General features: G+C 41.2%; 1 protein-coding gene across 1 annotated transcript in view; it reads right to left on the minus strand.

The window, feature by feature from the left end:
• Window positions 1-16,842: 16,842 nt before the first annotated feature.
• RSPH3 (radial spoke head 3) overlaps window positions 16,843-23,352 on the minus strand; it is a 38,973-nt gene continuing 32,463 nt past the window's right edge. The window contains exons 5-9 of the mRNA XM_068984973.1: window positions 21,867-22,012; window positions 20,613-20,816; window positions 18,472-18,634; window positions 17,696-17,782; window positions 16,843-17,178 (exon numbers count right to left, since the gene is read on the minus strand). Coding sequence (XP_068841074.1) covers window positions 16,865-17,178; window positions 17,696-17,782; window positions 18,472-18,634; window positions 20,613-20,816; window positions 21,867-22,012 — 914 coding nt within the window. The 3' untranslated portion in view covers window positions 16,843-16,864. The remainder of the gene's footprint in view (window positions 17,179-17,695; window positions 17,783-18,471; window positions 18,635-20,612; window positions 20,817-21,866; window positions 22,013-23,352) is intronic.

Below are 23,352 nucleotides of genomic sequence, written 5' to 3' on the forward strand. Positions count from 1 at the left end.
TGGGGCTGAGCAGGCCAGGCTCCATCTGCCAGGAAGACAGTGGTGCCACGGAGGGTACTGGAGAGCAATGCTGCCGACCGTGGTGTCTGTCCTCACGGCATCGCTGTGATCGCCGCTGGGGAAAGCGGCCCCTGACCGACTGACCCCCGGGACCACACGTGGCATCGTCCAGACCGTCATTCTTCAGCTCCAGGGTGAGTGAGCTATCTTCCTGGGATGCTGGGATAGGCTGGAGGGAGCTCGGAGACACAATTTCTCAAGTGGCTTCATTCTTGGCTGGGGGTAACTGAACCGACAATGATACCGGTCTGTCAGCTATGTTTGGTGAAAGAGCCAGTGAGATTTCCCAAGGCACAGAGATTCAGCAGACTGGCCTGCCTCCTTGGCCAGGGGGGATCTAGATAAGAGGACCATGCCTGACTTTCTGCTGGCTCGCCAGTACATCGTGTTGTATGTGGTTCAACATGGATGGTGAGTTAGAAGAGTCAGTCTCTCATATACACGGATGAAAAGGATGGTTGTTTACAATGATAGGCCTGGCTACATCAATTTGTGGGCTTGTGCAAAATAAAACTGTGGGGTCCTTTTTCAAAAATTATTAAAAATTTCAAGATAGTGACAATAGGACATTAAATCAAGCTTGAGCCACATAAAAGCTGTAGGACACAGGGCCACACCCATGATACTGGCTATGATCCTGTGATCTCTTTTCCCTGGATCGGATCTGACGGCCGCTAGTCTGTTCTGCAATGCCTCTTCAGAGCCCGTCAAGGACTGGCCTCTTGGTCCTTATGGGTGAAAAGTGAAAGTGAAGGTCGCTCAGTCGTGTCCGACTCTTTGAGACCCCATGGACTATATAGTTTGTGGAATTTTCCAGGCCAGAATACTGGAGTGGGTAGCCTTTCTCTTCTCCAGGGGGATCTTCCTGACTCAGGGATTGAACCCGGGTCTCCCACATTGCACGCAGATTCTTTACCAGCTGAGCCACAAGGGAAGCCCAAGAATACTGGAGTGGGTAGCCTATCCCTTCTCCAGCGGATCTTCCTGACCCGGGGATCAAACCAGGGTCTCCTGCATTGCAGACAGATTCTTTACCAACTGAGCTATGAGGGAAGCCCCCATCGGAGAAAGGGTATGAGATGGAACAGGCTTCCCAGGTAGCTTAGCAGTAAAGAATCTTCAGCCAATGCGGGAGATGTGGGTCCGATCCCTGGGTTGGGAGGATCCCCTGGAGCAGGAAATGACAACCCACTCCAGCATTCTTGCCTGGAAAAATCCCATGGACGGAGGAGCCTGGCAGGCTACAGTCCATGGAGTTGCAAAGAACCAGACACGACTGAGCACGCACGCACTGCTCACTTACTGCCTACTGATGGAACAAGGAGCGGGACAGCCTTTGGATGAAGGAAGGTGGACCGTGAAGTAGGGGTCAACATGCCTAGGGCACCTCAGCAGCACTGGCCTTTCAGAGCTGGAGCTGCCTTTCCATGGAATGGGACCACTGGGGCCTTCCATCTGCTGTAAGGAAATGGATCATCGCCGAGTGCTTAAGGCTGTGTAGTCAGGCCTGATGGAATGCTGAGTGGCAGATCAGAGCTGGAAATCACGGGTCCCCCACGTTACTCAGCTGCCATTACCACGCCTGGTTCCTAGACCCTGACCATACTAGAGGAGGGCCTGGGACTCACCCTGTTGTACAGTTGATCATTGGCACATCATGACACAGGGCTGAGGCTTCTCTCCTGGAGTCAAATACTCTGCGCAGCCCCAGTCAGCGACCCCCGCCCAACCCCACTGTGATGGGGAATGGGGAAGTGGCTCGTCCCTGCTCCTAAGGTTTCCTCCCATGAGTACTATTCAGGCCTGGTACGTGCGCTACCACTGGCATCCCAAGGAAGGCCAAGTGGGAACATTTTAGCTGAGAACTGAAGGATGAGAAGTTTGCTAAACGCAAATGGTGTGTCTGTGTGTGTGTGTCTGTGTATGTGTGGTGCAGTGGTTGGAGGAGGTTCATAGGCAAGACGAACAACAGGTGCAAAAGCAGAGAAGCCAACCAGAGGAAATAAAAATCAGGAAACCGTTAGTAATTCGGTTTGGTGAGAACAAAGGGTACGTGTACGAGAGTCACAGGAAACGTGCCTGGACAGTCAGGGGCAGATCACAGAGAGCCTTCACCTCTATTAAGGAGTCTGGACTTTACACTCGGTACACAGTGGTAAGACAATGAAGGATTTTCAGGAGGAAAGTGATACAATCTGACCTAAAGTTCTGATAGACTGCCAGAGTAAAAGTGAGAGGACGGTAAGACTGGAGGCAGGAGGTTGCAATGGTCTAGAAGATGACAGAACAGGAAACCTTGCTGAATCGAAGGACTTCATGTATGATTAAGCCAAGGAGACCCTGAACCCACAGGATCACGGGGCCACAAGACAGGAACAGCCTGGATATATTTTTTTTTTTGCTAGGGAGCTTCTCAGGAGAGTCACCATCCCAGGAACATCTGAACTGGGTTTTACATGAGCGTAACATAAAGTTTTGTTGTGCTTAAGCCATCGAGATTTTTGCATTTCTTTTACAAGTATTTTTTTCAGCTTTAAGCCCATATTGACGCATGGAAGTCAGGAAATCAATGGTGGGTAGCACTATTAATTCAATATAGTGAAGACAGAAAGGAAACAGTTCAGAAAATGATGATGCATTTGTTTAATGATGTCTCGAATTTGAGACGCCAGTGTGATAGCAAAATGAAACTTGAAACAATTCTCCAAGGGTTTCTGCCCATCTTGACAGCAAGGCATGAACTGCCCTTTGTCTCATACTTTCTTTTCAGGGATGTTTGTATAGCAAACAGTCTTTGACGAAAACCTGAATAATCTCTGAAGAAAAAGACAGTGTCTCCCTCTGGAGCCGAGAGCAGGCATGCTTGCTGCCCACTACGAAAGACTGGAGCTCTCTGAGCTCAGGGTTCCTCTCCCCTACGGCCACTCACCGCATGGGCAAGTTCCGTCTGGTCTTCACTTTGCCTTGACGCAACAAGGGCTCCAGAACCAGCACAAAAATGCTGATATTCTGGGTACCGCGGTGAGTTACACATAACCCCATGTCTCTGACTCAGGAGTCTTACGTCAAAATTTACCGGCACTCATGAATCTCTGGAGGCTAACTTAACTTGGAAGTAGATAAAATCTGAGGCTCTTCATAGTTCTGGACAGAGCAGTCCAGAGATGGTTAGAGATAACAGATTTAGAGCCCAGGGCTGAGTCTCACCAGAGTGCGGGGGCATTGAGTAGTGGGCAATGATGAGATGACCTCGGGGTGGGGGGTGCGGTTTCCGAGCACTAAATGAGAGACGAGAAAGATGAGGAAGAAGAGAACCTGACTACTAAGGGAGAATGCTGACTACCAGCAGAGAAAGTAAGGAAGAAGAGCACACGGGACAGACCAAGACACAGCTTTGGAGAGACAGCTTCGGCTTCACCCAGGAGGGGTGAGGAATGTTAATTACTGCGAAAGTCAGTGAGAGATAAGCAGGTCTGGATCTGAAACTTGAGAAGTCACTGGAGACTTCTGAATGACCAGTTTCAGGGGAGTGATGAAGACAAAATCCAGACTACCAAGCAAGGGTTTGAAAACAGTAGGAGGTTTAAGAATGGAAGGGCAATGCAGTCCATGTGTCAAGAAGTAGGTGTGAAGGGGACTTCTCTGGTGGCTCAGGGTTGTAAAGAATCTGACTGCTGATGCAGGGACATGGGTTCGATCCCTGATCTGGGAAGATCCCATATGCTGAGGAATGACTTTAAGTCTGTGCGCCACAACTACTGAGCCTGTGCTCTGGAGCCTGGGGGCTGAAACCACCGAAGCCCTTGTGCCCTAGAGCCTGCGTTCCCCAAGAAAAGCTGCAGCGATGAGAAGCCTGAGCACCACAACTAGAGTAGCCCCCACTCACCGCAACTAGACAAAAGCCTCTGCGGCAATGAAGACCCACCACGGCCAAAAACAAATACATAAAATTATTTTTACAAAGTCATGCCCACCACTCTAGATAGCCACATCCCATTAAAGAAAAAAGAGAGAAGTGTGAAGGAGAGAGGATTATACTAGGGAGGTGTCTAAGGTTTTAAAAAATGTCTCTGATACGATTTTATATGTACATATAATACACACACACACGACTATACCTTAATCCTGCTAAATCTAAGCTTTTCCATCCTTTTAAAGTGTACAAATCAGTGCAACGATGACCACTACTTAAATTTTAGAACATTTTCATTACTTAATACCCATTAGCAGGTATTTCAGTTACACCCTCTTCAGCCTCTGGCAACTGGACATTTCATGTAAATAAACTGACATAATGTGATTTATGACTGGGTTCTTTCCATAGTATAATTTATTTTCAAGGTTCATCCATGTCATAGCACATAAATAGCACTTCATTCTTTTTATTGCCAAATTATATTGCATTGTTAGGATAGACTAGTTTTTATTTATTCTTTGATGGGTATTTAGATTCTTCCTATTTTTTGGCTTTTGTGAATAATGTTGCTATGAACATTCATGCACACATTTCTGTATGGATGTGTTTTTATTTCTCTTGGGTGGAGACATGGAATACCTAGGAGTGGAATTGTGGGATAAACACGTAATTCTATTCTTGCTGGGACAATCCCATGGACAGAGGAGCCTGGTGTGCTAGTCCATAGGGTCTCACAGAGTTGGAAATAACTGAAGCGACTTATGTAACTGTATGTTTAACATTTTAAGAAACTGCCAAACTGTTTTCCAAAGTGGCTGTACCATCTTACAACCCCATCAGTAGTGGATGGGATTTCTCTTTCCAACTTCTCTTTATCCTCATCATCTTCTGCTACTGTCTGACTTTGATTTTAACCATCTTAGTAGTGGGTATGAAGCAGTGTAATAATGTTGACTTTGATTTGTATTTCCTTGTTGACTAATAATGTGGAATACATTTCATGTGCTCATTGGCCATTTGTTTAAAAAAATGTCTATTCAAATCCTTTGCTGATTTTAAAATTGGGTTGTTGTTTTATTGTTGTTTGGGAAAAACCTGAATGAACTTTTTGGCCAACTCACTATTTACGTCTTTATTTCATCAGTTTTGTTGCTTTCATCATGTAGGTTCTGCACCTCTCTGATCGTTAGTACTTAAGTATTTTATCCAACCAGTCCATCCTAAAGGAGATCAGTCCTGGGTGTTCACTGGAAGGACTGATGTTGAAGCTGAAACTCCAATACTTTGGCCACCTGATTCGAAGAGCTGAATCATTTGAAAAGACTCTGATGCTGGGAAAGATTGAGGGCAGAAGGGGACAAAAGAAGATGAGATAGTTGGATGGCATTACCGACTCAATGGACATGGGTTCGGGTGGACTCTGGGAGCTGGTGATGGACAGGGAGGCCTGGCGTGCTGCGGTTCATGGAGTTGCAAAGAGTCAGACATGACTGACCGACTGAACTGAACTAAGTATTTTATCCCTTTTGGTGCTATTATAAATAAAATTACTTTAATTCCCTTTCAGACTGTTAACTGTTAATATGTAGAAATATAATTGACTTTTGCATACTATTGATTTTATAGGCTGAAAACTTGTTGAACTCTGTTAATTCTAGTATTCTTTTTGTCAATTTTAAAGTTTCTAGGTGGCACCATGGTAAAGAATCTACCTGCCAAGACACGTAGGAGATTCAGGTTTGATCCCTGGGTCGGGAAGATCCCCTGGAGGAGGAAATGCCAATTCACTCTGGTAGTCATGCCTGGGAAATCCCATGGACAGAGGAACCTGGAAGGCTACAGTCTGTGGGGTCTCAAAGAGTCAGACACGACTGAGGACGCATGAATGAATACACAAGGCATTGTCTTCTGCAGTTGAGAGTTTTACTTTTCCTTTCCAATCCGGATGTTAGACGCATTTATTTTTCCTGCCAGATTGCCATTGCCAGAACTTCCAGTACAATGTTGAATAGAAGTGGCAACAATAGATATTTTTGTTTTGTTTCTGATCTTAGGGGGAAAAAGCATTCAGTCTTTCACATTAGGCTATGATGTTAGCTGTGGGGTTTTCCTAAATGCCTTTTATAGGGCTGAGGGAGGTCTCTGCTGTTCCCAGTGTGGTTGGCTTGCTGCTGCTGTTCAGTCGCTCAGTCATATCCGACTCTTTGAGACCCCATGAACTACAGCACGCCAGGCCTCCCTGTCCATCACCACCTTCCAGAGCTTGCTCAAACTCATGTCCATCAAGTTGGTGATGCCAACCATCTCATCCTCTGTCGTCCCTTTCTCCTCCTGCCTTCTATCTTTCCCAGCATCAGGGTCTTTTCCAATGAGTCGGCTCTTCACATCAGGTGGCCAAAGTATCGGAGTTTCAGCCTCAGCATCAGTCCTTCCAACGAACACCCAGGACTGATTTCCTTTAGGATCGACTGGTTTGATCTCCTTGCTGTCCAAGGGACTCTCAAGAGTCTTGTCCAGCACCACTGTTCAAAAGCATCAGTTCTTTGGTGCTCAGCCTTCTTTATGGTCCAATCCTTGCAAAATGCCCACTTTGTTTTGACCCTTCAATATTGTGTTGGCTCTTCTGGGTCTTTTGCCTCTCCACATCATCAGTTTGTTGATATCTGTAAGCTCATTAGCTGGGATTTTGATTGGGATTGCACTGAATCTATAGATCAAGTTGGGAAGAACTGACATTTTGACAATCTTGAGTCCCCCTATTCATCAACATGAAATGTTTCTCCACTTAGTTTGATTTCTTTCATCAGTTTTGTAGTTTTCCTCATATAAATCTTACACACATTTTGTCAGACTTATAACTAAGTATTTCATTTTGGGGAGGTTCTAATGTTAGTGATTTTCATTTTAAATTCCTCTGTCAATTGCTGGTATATATAGGAAGTGATAGATTTTTATATTAATCTTCCATTCTGCCACCTTACTATTAGTTTCAGGAATCTTTTTGGTGATTCTTTGGGATTTTCTACAGCGACAAGCATGTCATCTGCAAACAAATAGTTTTATTTCTTCATTGTCAATCTATATACTTGTAATTTCCTTGTTTTATTGCATTACCTGGGACTCAGTATATTGAAAAGGAACGGTCAGAGAGGACATCCTTGCTTTATAACTGATCCTAGTGGGAAAGCTTCTAGTTTGTCACCATGGTGTTAGCCCTAACATGTCTTTTTTTTTTTTGGTAGCTATTCCTTATAAAATTACCCTCATTTCTACTTACTAAGGGATTTTTCTTTTTCCAAATCATGAATGGGTGTTGAATTTTGTCAAATGCTATTCCTGCATCTATTGATATGATCATGCGGTATTTCTTTTTAAGCCTGTTTCTGTGATGGATTACATTAATTGAATTTGAAACGTTAAACCAATCTGGCATTCCTGGGATAAATCTACTAAGTCATGGTATATAATTTCTATTATATATCGTTGAATTCAATATCCTAGTATTTTGCTGTAGATTTTTCCAACTAGGTTCACGAGAGATACTGGTCTATAATTTTCTTGCAATGTCTAATTTTGATATTTAATGTTGGTCTTATAGAGTAGGTTAGGAAGTATTCCTTCTATTTTTAGCATGTGAAAGAAACTGTAGAGAACGGGTATAATTTGTTAAATGGTGTTCGGTAGAATTCACCAGAGAACTCATGTGGACCTGGTGTTTTCTGTTTTGTAAGGTTATTAATTCAACATATTTAATAAAGGCTACAGATGGTGATTGCGGCCATGAAATTAAAAGATGCTTACTCCTTGGAAGGAAAGTTATGACCAACCTAGACAGCATACTGAAAAGCAGAGATATTACTTTGCCAACAAAGGTCTGTCTAGTCAAGGCTATGGTTTTTCCAGTGGTCGTGTATGGATGTTGAGAGTTGGACTATGAAGAAAGCTGAGTGCCGAAGAATTGATGCTTTTGAACTGTGGTGTTGGAGAAGACTCTTGAGAGTCCCTTGGACTGCAAGGAGATCCAACCAGTCCATCCTAAAGGAGATCAGTCCTGGGTGTTCATTGAAAGGACTGATGCTGAGGCTGAAACTCTGATACTTTGGCCACCTCATAGGAAGAGTTGACTCACTGGAAAAGACTCTGATGCTGGGAGGGATTGGGGGCAGGAGGAGAAGGGGACGACAGAGGATGAGATGGCTGGATGGCATCACCGACTCGATGGACCTGAGTTTGAGTGAACTCTGGGAGTTGGTGATGGACAGGGAGGCCTGGCGTGCTCTGATTCATGGGGTTGCAAAGAGTTGGACATGACTGAGTGACTGAACTGAACTGAACTGAACAGATATAGGCTTATTCAGATTGCCTACTTCCTCCTGCATTTTTAAGAACAGTCTTGTTGGATATAAAATTCCTGAATAGCATCTTTTTCTTTTAGCACTTTTGAGTATATCATTTCATTGCCTTCTGACCTCTATGGTGTCTGAATAAAAATAAGTTGCTAATATTGAGGAGTCTTTGTATATGATGAGCTATTTTTGTCTTACTGCTGTTGAGGCCCAAGGCATGTTGCACCCAAATATGCCTCAGTGGCATACTGATGATTTTGAATTAAAGTTACCTGAGAAACAGTCAGTTGAAAAAAAAAAACCCACTGTGCCCCCAACTCCTTACTTCTTAAGAGTGGGAAATAAATCTCCCATATGAAGAAGGTACCCTCGGTAGAAAGCATCCTTAACAACACAGTTAGGGATTCAAAGCTAAGCTGTGCGAAGAAATACTGTTACTTCATTTCTTTGCTGCTCTAAGCACAAGCCCCTTTGTTTTGTTAACATTTACAAATAATTGTTTGTAATAATTGTCTAAAAATGATATTCAAACAATTTGTTTTGGTGACTTTGGGGGTCCTATTTCTATGAGACCTCTGTGCATACAAATTCAATTGATTTTTTTTTTTCCTCCTGTTAATCTGTCCTGTGGCAATTTAATGATTAGACCAGCCAGAAGAACTCAAGATGGGTGGGGCGGAATATCCCCCTCCCCAACACTGTCTCAGAACTGTCTTTGTCTCTCAGGAGCTGTGGATCTCTTTGAGTTTATTATACATGAAATTCACTGAACCTCTTGGGTGTAAATATTAACTTTTTTTTTTTTTTTGCATCCCATTGACGTTTTCAGTCATGGTTTCTTCGGATGTTCTTTTTGTTCTTTCTTTCCCCTCCTTCTGGGATTTGCACTGTGTGCCTATTGGTATTCTTATAGTGTCTCACAGGTCTCTGAGGCTCTTTTCATTTTTCCTCATTTCAGAGTGGATAATCTCAGTTTGATTTAACTTCATGGCTTCTTTCTTCTAACAGTTCACACCTGAGACCCTCTGGTTGATTGTTCATTTCAGTTATATTTTTCAACACCAGAATTTCTATTTGGTTCCTTTTTATGATTTCTATCTCTTGATGTTCACTTTTTGGTGAGAATCATTCTCATACTTTATTTATACATGGTTTTCTTTAGTTCTTTGTACATATTTACATTTGCTAATTAATGTCTATCAAGTAGGTTCAAAATTTGAACTTTCTCAGGGACAGTTTCTATCAACTGTTTTTTTTTTTTTTTCTTCTGCACAGGCCATATTTTATTTTTTGCATGTCTTGTATTTTTTTGGCTGAAATCCAGACATTTCAGAGAGTCAAAATGTGGTAACTCTGGATATCAAATCCTTGCTCTACCTCTTCAGCTTAGGTTTTTGGTTGGTGTTTGTCTGTTTGATGGCCTGCATGAACAAATTCTGTAAAGCCTGTATTCTTTGTGCTGCCACTGAAGTCTGCTCAGCTAGCTCAGTGGGTAGCTAATGATTAAAGAGCTTTCTTAAATGTCCTGAATCAGTAAGTCTTACACTTTGCCCTGAGGGGTTCTCTGTGTGTTAAGCCATGGCTCCAATATTTTAGCAGTTTACAACTCTGACTTTGCTCTCAGCTCCTGCTTGTGTAGATCCTCGATGTCAGCCTGAGATGAGAGGTGAGGGTCTTCCCAGGTCTTTTCTGGGCTGTAAACAGCCCTACAAAGTACCCTCTACTTACAGATTCCCGGGAATATGTTGAAACTTTTCAAAACCCCCTACGGACCTCTCATGCCTCAGATTTCCTTTTCAAGTATTCTGGTCAGCCTCCTGTTTGCTTCAACTCGCATTTCCACCCTGGGTAGACTATTGCTGCTGATTGCTGATTTTCTATTTTTAAACAAATGCCCTGGTGCTGGGACTTTCCTCACCGAGCAAGCTCTGAGTCAGGTCAAATAAAGATAAGCCCTTAAAAGAACTTATCCAGGGAGCTGCCAGACAGGTCACATACTGACAGTTTTCTGGGGATGTGGCTTTTCTGGGGAGCTCTAGGCATGTTTTAGTCCCTCCAGTGGCTGACAGGCTGCTGGTTTTCTCAGTTTGCATGGGTTTGAGTCTGTTGGTTTTCAAGGTTATTGTGGAGCTGGGAAGAATGGGATGGGAATAGGGCAAATTAAAATGCCACAAAGCTGACTCTTTGGAGATTCAGCCACTTTTCTTGAATAAATGCTCTTCACTGTTGCAAGTCTTTGGTTAATTTCCAGAATTTTAAAAATGTTATTTTTTGACAGGTTTCTTTTTGGCCTATGTTCTTGTTGCTTTTATGGAGGAGCTGATTTTCAGAGGTCCCTACTCTACCAATTCCAGAGTCCGTCTTCCATAAACACTAATTTCTGTCCTGTGTTGTAAAGTAATCATGTATTCAAGACCTGCTGAGGGATATTCAACTTTGGTCTCAGACTGCTATGCCTTTTGAGCTATCTATTTTCCCCTGCTTTTCCATGTACATTTTTTCCCTAATAAGTTTTAGCCTACAGTCTTCCCATAGTGGTCCCCATCTCCTTGTTAATATGCTACTTCTAATACACTGTGGGGCTAAAAAACAGCCAAATTGGGTAGTGATGTTGGGATAGCTTTGGATGGTCCATGGCAAAATGGCAACTCAGAAGTCACTTTGGCCTTCTCTCTCTTATGCTCTAAAAATGAGGTTTCTAGACACCTGAATTTAGAGGAAGTGAGTTGGTAATATCCAAATCAGGGGAGACAACGTTTCACAATACTCCTTGCTAAGTTTGATTTTATCTATAGTAGTATATCTAATTCTGGGAAACATGTTTTAAGATGACTTTGACCAAACAGAAATTTCAAGGTAACAGTAACCAGGATGGAGAGTGGGAAAGTTCTTGAACTATTCTCTATGAGGAATAATTGGGATGAGTGGTGGTACTTCATTGGGAGAAAGAAAAATCTGGGGGGGGAAAAAAACACTATTGGAGTATAGGATAGGGCTGGTATGTAAATAAAATCATTCTGTCTCTCTCCACCATAATCATGCCAGTTGATTATAGGTTATAAACCAAAAGGCATAGGTTATAATGGAACAGGGGCTTCCCAGGTGGCACTTTTCCAGGTGGCAGGAGGTAAAGAACCCTCCTGCCAATGCAGGGGACATAAGAGATGTGGGTTTGATCCCTGGGCTGGGAAGATCCCCTGGAGGAGGGAGGGTATGGCGATCCACTCTAGTATTCTTGCCTGGAGGATCCTATGGACCGAGGAGCCTGGTGGGCTACAGTCCGTAAGGTTGCCAACAGTCGGATATGATTGAGGGGATTTAGCACGAATAATGGGACAGATTTTGACTCAGTGTAAAAGAAATTTCTAATAATGAGAATTGTGCAACAATGTACTTGAGTAAGTATTTACCATGTCTTGAGCCTGGGGAGACAAAACTATGTGAGAATTGCTGTTCTAGGGCAGCTTATCAAGGGAAAGCCCCATCCTCAGTGACTAAACAAAGACCAAGTGACCACCTGTTAAGGATACTGTACTGGATAGGAGGCTGGACTATATGATAGCTAAAGTCTATGCTGACTCTACCATTTTAAGGGTCTGCGATACAGGGTGCAGTCCACTGCCACCCCTATAGAGCTGGCAGATGATAACTTGGGGGCAAGATAAAATACTCAGTGTGAGCCTAGCTTCTCCAAGAAGTACAATATATTTTTGAACTCTTTTCTCTACCAAGGTCTCTTTATGGTTATTAAATTATGTTTGAAGTTGGAAGCAGGTTAATTTTGCTTTAGGGATTTACTGACACCTAGTGGTAAAAAATAGGTATCAATATAATCCAAAATGTTAGAAGGCTATCATATATAATCATTATCAAAAATAAAAATATATAACATATAACTTATATTATCAATGCATATTATAATAAAAATGTATTAGTATTTCAAATTTTATTTTCAAAAAGAATTTAAAATTTTTTAAATGTTATATTTTTATACTGAAATTTCAACATCTTGACTGATTTTGTTTATAAGCAAACCTGTAACCATGACTGTATCTTTTGTGTGTGCCTGTCCATGGAGTCGTATCTGACTCTTTGCAGCCTCACAGACTGTAGCCTGGCAGGCTCTTCTCTCCATGGAATTTTCTAGGCAAGAATATTGGAGCAGGTGGCCATTTTCTCCTCCAGGGGATCTTCCAGACCCAGGGATCGAATCCACATCTCTTTGTCTCCTGATTGGCAGGTGGATTTTTTACCACTAGCTGCCACCTGGGAAGCCAGTAATACCATATCTTTTAAGTCACATATTTCATTAATTATATTTTTAAGATTTAAGAAAAACAAAAAGTATCATCTAAACTATCAGTTTATTAAATTTTAATTTGTAAGTTGAAAGCACTGAAACAAAAAGGTAAATATGTGCCAATTCGAAGGGAGACTTATAGACATCAATCCAATAGCATTAACAGCAGTTGTTCATGATGGTGACACCTGATCTGTAACATTTTTGTTTGGGTCTCTGACTGTGAACAAACTTGGAAAAGGTTGGTTCTGGTTAGATCTTGGAGCTATGGCAAAAAAACAATAGGCACTAACTGGTCTATGGGGCAATTAAATGCATATTTGGGCTTTTTCAGAATGCCTTTATTAAAAAAAAATTTTTTTTTTTTGGCCACATTGTGTGCCATATGGGATCTTAGTTCTCCAACCAGGAATGCAACCTATGGCCCTGCACTGGGAGCTTGGACCCTTAACCACTGGACTGCAAGGCAAGGCCCCAGAATGCTTTTATACTAAATAAACTGAGATAAATGGCTATGGCTATTGAGCTCTAGAATACATTAAAAATTATAAAAATTCATGGCAATTTATAAAAATTGCTGTGATTCACCTGCAAGCAAAAGGGAAAAGCAGAATGTATCAGATTTTGCATAGTAAATACAGCATATGAAAGCTATGTCTAAAAGTTGTAGTTTAAAAATTTAGCTGATATGATTGCTACGTTTTAACAACATTGACAAGTAAATGAAAGCTTTAAGGTGAGAAGAAATGAGCACGATTAACCTTCTGACGATCATGATACCATGGCGTTTTACTACACTATGCCACTCCTCCCACACCCGTTACGAGTTTTAGAGGAATTATCATCTCCAAATACGACTTCTTTCTGCAAGACCTCCGCTCTCTCATCTGCTTTCAAAATAAACCAGTTCTTTTCCCTAACTAAAGGGGCAACCTCCTTGCGTGTGGTGAACTCAAGACCAGCCGGTCTGGCTCTGGTGTCTGCTGTTGACCACGCTGCACTGCTGAGTGACTTCCCAGGCCACGCCAGCATTCCTCAGCTCAGCCCAAGTCAGAATGGCTTACACACCACTAGGCCTGCACTGGAGGAAATGACTCCATCTGTCTCGTCTAGTTCAGTGATCTGGGAATTGATGTTGGGGGAGGACAATCTCTAGAAATTTATCACATATTATCCATTTTATTACTATTTGGCTTCTCTTAGCTTAGTGTTAGCTGAAAACAGAAAAGACCAGAACTCCTAAGAAAAGCATGAGAAAATATGAGCACAGATAATTCAGTTTCCACTCAATATTTTTCTTTTTCTACAGATAATGTATCACCAGCTTCTCCACATTTTTTCACAGGGACAGTGTCCTAACCTCTTGATTATTTGTTTCTGTCTAGGATGGAATAGGCAGTTAAGCTTAACCAGCTTCAGTATGGGGTCTACAGACAGGTTTCTTTAATAAACTGAATTAACTTATGGAATTATGGCACTCAGAATGAGAAGTTTAGTGAAGTATCTGCAAAGTGCTACTGTGAAGGAGGATTAGAATTGTAGAAGATAATCAACCTTCACTCCATTTTGAAAGCATTCTTAAAATTAAAAAAAAAAAAAATCCTGGTCTTATCACCAAAATTAGTATCTTGTAAATTTCAGGATGATCACTGAGGCTTCCCTGGTGGCTTAGTGGTAAAGAATCCACCTGCCAATGCAGGAGATGCAGATTCGATCCCTGGACTGGGAAGATCCCCTGGAGGAGAGCATGGCAACTCACTCCAGTATTCTTGCCTGGGAAATCCCATGGACAGAGGAGCCTGGCGGGCTCCAGTCCAAAGAGTTGGACACGACTGAGCCACTGAACAACAGCAGCAACAAATTCTAGGATACTCACAGCCTGTTTAAGAAGATGGAACTAACTCAGCAATCAAAGGGGACAGACTTCATTTTTTTAAATGCTGTTGATTCAATAATTTACTCATTCTTCGTACCTCACAAAAAGTGCAAGGCTGTTGAGAAGAAAAGGATAGCAGATTGGAAGGAAGGGGATCTGGGCTCCAGCTTTCATCCCATTACTTGCTAGGCTAGTCACTTCACCGAAAATCCCTTAGAATCCCTGAGCTGTGGTTTCTTTTCTCAGCGCTGCTTCGTTCAGCTCCACCGGGAGGCTGTAACTGCAGCCTCCTCGTGGTGCTCAGCACACAGCAGGCACTCAGTTAACACTTGCTGACTGAACAGACCAATGACTGATTGAGAATGAAAATAAAAACATCGTCACATCTACCCCAGAAGGGCTGCTCTGATGTTAAAATGATGTACGGATATAAAATGTGCGAAATTAGTTTGAGAGTCATGAAAAGTGCTACCGAGACGTACAGCGCAGTTCTTTTTACAAATGGAGAAAGATGTTCTTATGTATTTTTAATGCCATGTTTAAAAAGAAACTAAGGTAAATGTGTTAATAGCTGCAAGCTATTTCAAACCACTGACAGCTTATATATTTATAAATATTCTGAGAAAAATAGACTATATCTATCTGAAGCCTCAGAAGACATCACTGATTAGAGATTAATATAACTTTCAGTTTAGTTCAGTCGCTCAGTCGTGTCTCTTTGTGACCTCATGGACTGCAGCATGCCAGGCCTCCGTGTCCATCACCACCTCCCAGAGCTTGCTCAAACACATGTCCATTGAGTTGGTGATGCCATCCAACCATCTCATCCTCTGTCATTGCCCCCCCCCTTCTACTCCTGCCTTCAATCTTTCCCAGCATCAGGGTCTTTTCCAATGAGGCAGTTCTTTGCATCAGGTGGCCAAAGTATTGGAGCTTCAGCTTCAGCATCAGTCCTTCCAATGAATATTCAGGACTGATTTCCTTTAGGATTGACTAGTTGGATCTCCTTGCTGTCCAAGGGACGCTCAAGAGTCTTCTCCACCACCACAGTTCAAAAGCATCAATTCTTCAGCACTCAGCTTTCTTTACTGTCCAACTCTCACATCCTTATGTGACTAATGGAAAAACCAGAGCTTTGACTAGACAGACCTTTGTTGGCAAAGTAATATCTCTGCTTTTTAATACACCATCTAGGTTGGTCATAGCTTTTCTTCCAAGGAGCAAGTGTCTGTTAATTTCCTGGCTGCAGTCACCATCTGCAGTGATTTTGGAGCCCAAGAAAATAAAGTCTGTCACTGTTTCCATTGTTTCCCCATCTATTTGCCATGAAATGATGGGATCGGATGCCGTGATCTTAGTTTTTTGAAAGTTGAGTTTTAAGCCAGAGTTTTATATCTCTAATATAACTTTAGAGGTAAAAAATATCTATGATTTTCAATTCACCAAACAAGTTCAGATTAAAAAGTCAACGGGCAATTACCTATAATACAGTTGTATCTGACCACATTAAAAAAAAAAAATTTATATGTACTGATGTTGAAAAGTCTAAGATAAACTGTTAGGTGAAAATGCAAGTACTATAACCCATATTTTGCCAGATGTTCAAATGTTTATCTACAGAAATATCTCAGAAAAGGCCTGGCTGGTACACAGAATGGATGGATGGATGACACAGGCTATCTGAGGAGGGACCTTTAGCTTCATTGGTATTGCCTGAAATTTTTTAATAGCAAGAATGTGAGCAAATAGATGAGAACTTTACTTGAATATTGAAGATGAAACGGGTAACTGTTTAACTTTATACAGACAAGGGTGTATTTCTTGGTATTTGGAAGGAGAGAGCCCTGTGGCTTTCAGGAACCCAAACTTGAGGGATTCCTGCTTGGGGTAAATTAAACAGTTTTTCTACAGAGAAGAAAAGCTAACAGAACTGGTATCTAACATTAAATAACATACTTACTAAAAAAAGAGAGAGAAACTACAAAACTAAAGAAAAATGCATTAGCGATATGTAGTGGTCATGGGACAAATAAGGAAAAATATATTGGTTATATAGTGGTGATGGAAGGAGTGAGGAAACAAATATTAGTTATATATACTGGTAATAGGAAGCTTGAAATTAGACATAGTTCTCATTCGAGTTACAGTATAGCTCCTAAAGAGTCTACTATTAAATAAATAAGGTTTCATTTAAAAATTTAGTTTTATTATTTCAACATATTTGATTTGCCCAGTCCATGAGACAAAAAGACACGCTGACTAAACACAACATAATTTCCATGAGTTGAGGGGACTCACGCATCGTTACCTGATTGGCTGCAGTGCTGACTGGCTGCTGACTGGCTCCACGGCGCTGAGGCTCCCCTCTACTGCAGCAGCTCTTCCCTCTTGGAGGATTTCCTCATTTCTGTCAGTTCATCATCTTCTTCAGCGAGCCTCCTTTCCCGGGACGACACTCTCTCCATGTACCTTGTGTCGTATGGCGTTCTCTGTAGGGAGTCTCTGTCTGGAAGGGGTCTCTGGGCCTGGGATGCACCCTGATCCCAGGATTCAAAACCCACCAGGGGCTCTCTCGTTCCTCCGGGACCACTGAGTCCATACTCAGGCCTCACAGGGGCGTGCCTGCCCTCCTTCTGCTCATAGAGGTTCAGTCTTCTCTCAACCACCTCACGGATCAACACTGAAAATTGTTATGTACAGAAATCACTATGACTTTTCCTATTTTAGTAGTTATAATGCTCACTTATAGATGAGTATAAAACATTCACTAGGCCTTGTGCCTTCCCTGTATCATGACCAAAGCAATACATACCTTCTGTGCCACTTAATATGAATTCTATTCAATGCCTGTTTTAACAGAATATGATTTATAAAGTAATGACAGAAGATGTTAATTCTGATCAAATTATACAAGAACCAAAAACAATACTGAAGGTAAAAATAGGTACCTTTGTTAAATGGCAACCCACTCCAGTACCCTTGCCTGGAAAATCCCATGGATGGAGGAGCCTGGTATGCTACAGTCCATGGGGTCGCAAAGAGTCGGACACGACTGAGCGACTTCAGTTCACTTTGTGAATAGAACTGATATACTGAACATTTAAGAACCAAAACTGTAAAATTAACATCCTTTTTCTCTATGTTCTTTTTACCGAAAAATTTCAGAGACGACTTTTCAATAACATAAAAGAGCTTACTGTCAAGCACTGTTCTTCCCACCATGCTGTACTCCATGGTTTTGTCAACTTCATTCATTAGCCATGGGAGGAATCCTATCTCAATATCTGTAATTTAAAAAGTTAATTTCATTAAGTGATTTTTATCAATCATTACAAACTGGAAGAACCTGTGCTTTTTCCCCTAATGTTACAGATATATCAGCCTTGTTTTCTTATAAAATGTCAAACAGACTCGTATAGTCTCACTTTTGCTGTATAGTATTCTCGCTATGTGGTCTGCTCCATTACCTTTCTATTGAAGTATAAATGGTGTTTGCAAAATTATGAGGCCTTCCCTGGAGTCAAAGCCTTCAGAACTGACTTTATAGGCACTATGTGAGATGAAACAAGGAGCTGGGGTTATGGGGGACATCCGGCCCATATTTCTTTCTACTCTCCAATGTTGTTTCTCAGGAAACATTCTAAAATCTTTGTAACACACCTCTTAGTAACGGTACTTTCTTAAAACAACTATAATTGATTTTAAAATTTGGCCCAGAGACAGAAAGATTCCCTGATAGCTCAATTGGGAAAGAATCTGCCTGCGAAGCAGGAGATCCTAGTTTGATTGCTGGCTCGCGAAGTTCCGCTGGGAGAAGGGATAGGCTACCCACTCCAGTATTCTTGGGCTTCCTGTTTGGCTCAGCTGGTAAAGAAAGATTCCAATTCAAAATAAAAATGGGCACAACATGAACTCAAACCATTAGCAGGATGCTTATTGTAACAGTTAATCTAACAAAAGACCTCCAACAAACCTCTTTCAATGGGATCATAAAAGTAGCCACCATCCCGAAGGCTGTCAAAAACTGACGGGAGGAGGTCGGCCAGGTAACGCTGTGCAAACGCTCGAGCCGCCATCTTCTGCGATGTCTCGTTATGCTTGTGAACCACCTGCCATTGCTGCTGCTTCCGACGTTCCTGCCCAGAGGAAAACACCATCACAGGTGGCTATTCTGTCTTCCCCTGATACCGACTCTCATGAGTGTGAGAATTTGTACTTACATCTGTGTCCAAAAAAGGACAGCAAGGTGTCTATGATCAGTTCGTAGTTTTCACTAAGATTTTAATGAATTTCAACAGCTAAGTAGGTACTGAATTCAGAGGAGATGATGCTTAAGGTAAAATTCATTTCCTGATCCATTTTCAAGTAAAGTAATTTCAGGATATACATGTCTGACTGAAATCAAAGAATAATAATAGTTACCTGTATTTTTAATTAGTATTATAAAGTATTGCTGATATGAAAATTATAGTTGCTTAGACATCTTTGATTAAAAAACTCGGGCCAATAAATTGTCTCGTTTATAATGACTCTTTGAATTTGTAAAGTTCTGAAAATTATAAAACCTTTTTGTTGCTGTTGCTATTTACAGATCACATGAAATCTGTGAAGCTTATGAACTACCTTCTCTATTCCCATGCAGAAATGGGAACATTAATATATTTTCTAATTAGTCTATTTTCAAAGTTGAAGTAAATATAAATCTAGATGACTTGTATTCTTTGTTTTTTCATATTTCCTAATAGTAAATAATATATATTATAAAAAATGAAGAATACAAGTCAACCAGATTTATATTTGCTTAAAATTCGAAAACATTTCCTAATAGTAAATAAGGGCTTCCCAGGTGGCTCAATGATAAAAAATCTAACTGCTCGGCAGGAAACGTGGGTTCATTTCCTGGGTCAGGAAGGTCCCCTGGAGGAGGAAATGGCAACCCACTCCAGTACTCTTGCCTGAGATATTCCATGGACAAAGAACCCTGATAGGCTGCAGTCCAAGTCAGACACGACTGAGCATGCACACACCACCAAACAGTAAACAAACAAATTAAACTCTTCTTTGATAAAAGCTTCACCAATTATTTCAACAAAGCTGACTGTTAGGATTCATCTTATACTTGTGAACATATAATCGTGCATTTGCGCAATCCTTATCAACAGACCCGTGCTCTTTACAAAGTTACTCATTCTGGAGGAAAACTGATAGTCCATCTGACTAGGTTTGGAGTAGAATGTTCCAACAACTGAGCTATTCGTGTGGGAAGCTAGACTCTGAGCCCTTTCAGGTGTTTGGAAACTCTTTATCATTTATCCATCCAGTGTTTATCTCACCTTAAACTGTACTGAGCCTAGTGCTTCCTAACTAGAGGTTTGTGGCGTATTTAATGATCGGATTCTACCACTTTTCTTATTAAAGGTTCTAAAAACCTTATAATCTGAAGAAATATTCTGTAAAGATTCAGATAGTAGGTGTATCTGTAAGGGTGTGGAGCAGAGCTAGTCACTGAGAAAAAGACCCAGAATTCTTTCCAGATCCTCTTTCTTACTCCACATCTACCCAAATACACTCCACTTTTTCCTGCCACCTTTTCTGCCATTGATTTTTGGCAAACTGATGTTATTTCTTCTCTAGGACTCTTGATATTTAAGAGTGCCTTTCATTGGGACATATGTAATTTAAATTGTGACCTGCAGGAATTTTGGGGAACTCTATTTAGGTTGTTGGTATTATTTAGTCCAACTCTTTGCAACCCCATAGACTGTAGCCTGCCAGGCCTCCTCTCTCCATGGGATTTCCCAGGGAAGAATATTGGAGCTGGCTGCCATTTCCTTCCCCAGGAATAGAACCTGGGTTGCCTATACTGGCAGGCAGATTCTTTACTGTTGAGCCACCTGGGAAGTCCATCTCTATTTAGGTACATCTATGTAAACTGGAATTTTAAAAATGTAATTGTTCATGAAAGATCGGTGATCTGTAGGAGAGACCTGAACAACAAATACTACAGGTCTTTTCTAACGTGTTTGCCAAGACCTGTTAGCTCTACATGGGATTTTGAACATAATCAGTTAAGTAACCGAAATCTGTCTGAGAGAGAAAACGAAAATTCTCTACTTTTTCCTCCCGGTGTCGCCTCTCCTGCTCTTCAAGTCGCTGGACTTCAGCAAGCTCGACATTGCGAAGCTCTTCATACGCGTACTGACTGGCCCGCAGGTTCGCCAACTCTTCCTCTTCCATCACTTCCAGAAGAGACTGTTCGATGGTCTTTCCCACCAAAACTTCTAACATTGGTTTAACTTCAAGATCAAAGTCAAACAGCTTAAACGCACAAAACAAATTTAAAATTTTAATCATGGACTAAAGGCTCAGTGAAAAAAAAATCCATAAAAGCAGCAATAAATAACAGGATCCTACTTATTGAGGGTCTTCTGTGTGCCAGACACTGAGCTGGTAATTTACTGTTTCTAATCTTCAAAACAGCCCAAAAGGCACAAGGGGCTCTTTACAGGCAAAAACTGGTAAGAGTCAAAGTTATAAAAAGATCTATTCAATCATCAGAATAAACCTTCATTCTCAATAATTTTCCAATAAAACTCTAAAACCCAAGGGAAATGTCTTTGTCTGTCTTGTTCTCCATCTTTTCTGCTTGATTTTTATTGGTCGTTTGGATAACAGTTTGAAGAACAAAGGAACAAGAATAATGGATACTTTGGTGATTCATCTCTAGGATTTAGAGGCAAGTATAGTCTTCTGTATAGATTATGAAGACTTATTTCCTAATTCAATGACAATATTTTCGAATTCCTTCGAGTTTTAAATCTCACTTAAGTCATTATGTGCACTGCCTTCTCTTCTTCAGTTTCAGAAACTGGCCTGTATTTGTGTATTCCACACTGATATAAAAATTAATTACTTTAGGACTTTCTTCCTAGTACAGAGAATTATCTTCATAAAACTTATATAATCAACCAGCAACTAGCAGTGGAACCTTTCATACCAGAGATATTATTTTTCCTCATTTGGTACAAATCTACCTTATGTTCATCCATTAAGCAAGTATGCAAACACACAAAAATTAAATATGTAAATATTCTAAACACATTTCTAAAATTTTTTATTTCTGATCAGCAGAGGGGGAAAATCAGATCATGGCATTTAAATTTTTTTTTAAAGACTAAAAAGTAAAAGATCATGATATTTAAAAACATTTCTGGGTAGCTCAGGATAAAACCATACACCATTTGGAAGGAAATGCAGTAAGTATTTAGAATCTTCCTGACTGTGAGGTGGTTTGCACTTATGTTAAGGTTTTAATTAAATCTAACTCTTTATAAAGAAGACAGAGGGAAGTCTAATGATGTACTATACCTCTCCTTCTAGAATTTCGGTGGCCACATCTTTGCCAGTTTTGGCAGGAATAAAGAGTGGTGTTGGTGGTTTGTCCAAAAACGCATCTGTTTGGCACTCCATATCAACTTCTATTATGCGGTCAGCAATTTCTTCAAGGTATAATTCTAAGAGAACACCATATACATTAAGTTTGAAATTCTGGTCTTTTTCAAGAATTTGAAACTACAGCCCCTTCAAAACAGAAATGAATGGATCAGAATATAAATCTTGAAATAAAGGTGCTCAAATGTGGGGTTCAATCCACATAGTGTACTAAGCATTTTTATATATTTGGAAGACCACAGAGTCAGTCAGGCTAGAATATTTACTAAATGTTGAGAGATCACTGAGCTTTGTATTTAAAATGGGCTTCCCTTGTGGCTCAGCTGGTGAAGAATCTGCCTGCAATGTGGGAGACCTGGGTTCGATCCCTGGGTTGGAAAGATCCCCTGGAGAAGGGAAAGGCTACCCACTCCAGTATTCTGGCCTGGAAAATTCCATGGACAGCCCATGGGGTCGCAAAGAGTCAGACATGACTGAGCGACTTTAACTTTGTATTTGAAAACAGAACTAAAGAACATGAACCTATAGATGTATATAAGACACAAAATATAACACGGGATGGAAAGTTAATGATCCATCCACGTAACAAAGTCTTAAGACAGTTGATGTTCAAAGGTTTGAAAATTCCTGGACATGTAAAAAAAACTATGCATCACATCATTGTGTTATGGACGTTCTCTCTAGCCTACACATCATAAACAGATAGATGAAAACAAATTTCACCTTAGGAATAATTTACATGAGGCCAGGGCAGTATGGCATCATGCAAACGACGTGAGAACCGGAGTCAGGTGTTGAACAGAGGACCTGGCAATTACATCCTCTTTGGGTCTTAGTTTCTTTATCTGCAGAAGGGATCATGGCTATCAGCCCCCTGCAGTCTTCATAATGATAAAGGAGACACAGGTAAAGGACCTGGTATCGTCTCTGAGACACAGGAAGTACTCAACAAGAAGTGGCTGCTATTCTATCACTTCATATTCTGCTGGTATAAGTAAAGACTAAAATTTAGCTTTCATAGAATTACAACTATATTGGCTAATCACAGACATATACTTATTCTAGACTTGGTCTCAAGGTAGGAAACAGCTTGGAATGGTCCTCAACCTTTTGTCCTTACTATCCAGAAATATCTCTGGTGAATCCACTCACCATCTTGGCAGGGTGAATCTTAGGTAGTTAAATTTTATGTCCAAGGAAAACATCAAGTATTGCTTGACTACCAAGATTCTGTCAACAACACAGCTGGACCCCATGGGTCCAGGTAAACCCCCACAGCTGACAACAGTCAGATAAGTAGGAAAAGCCTGGCACTAGCCTAGGAGATCCTATGTGGCCCCGGGGAGGATGCAAGGGAATGGAGAGCAAAAGGAGCTAGAAGAGGCCACGGTGAGAGAGGTGG

This window comes from Capricornis sumatraensis, chromosome 13, assembly GCF_032405125.1.
Source record: "Capricornis sumatraensis isolate serow.1 chromosome 13, serow.2, whole genome shotgun sequence".
NCBI lineage: Eukaryota > Metazoa > Chordata > Mammalia > Artiodactyla > Bovidae > Capricornis > Capricornis sumatraensis.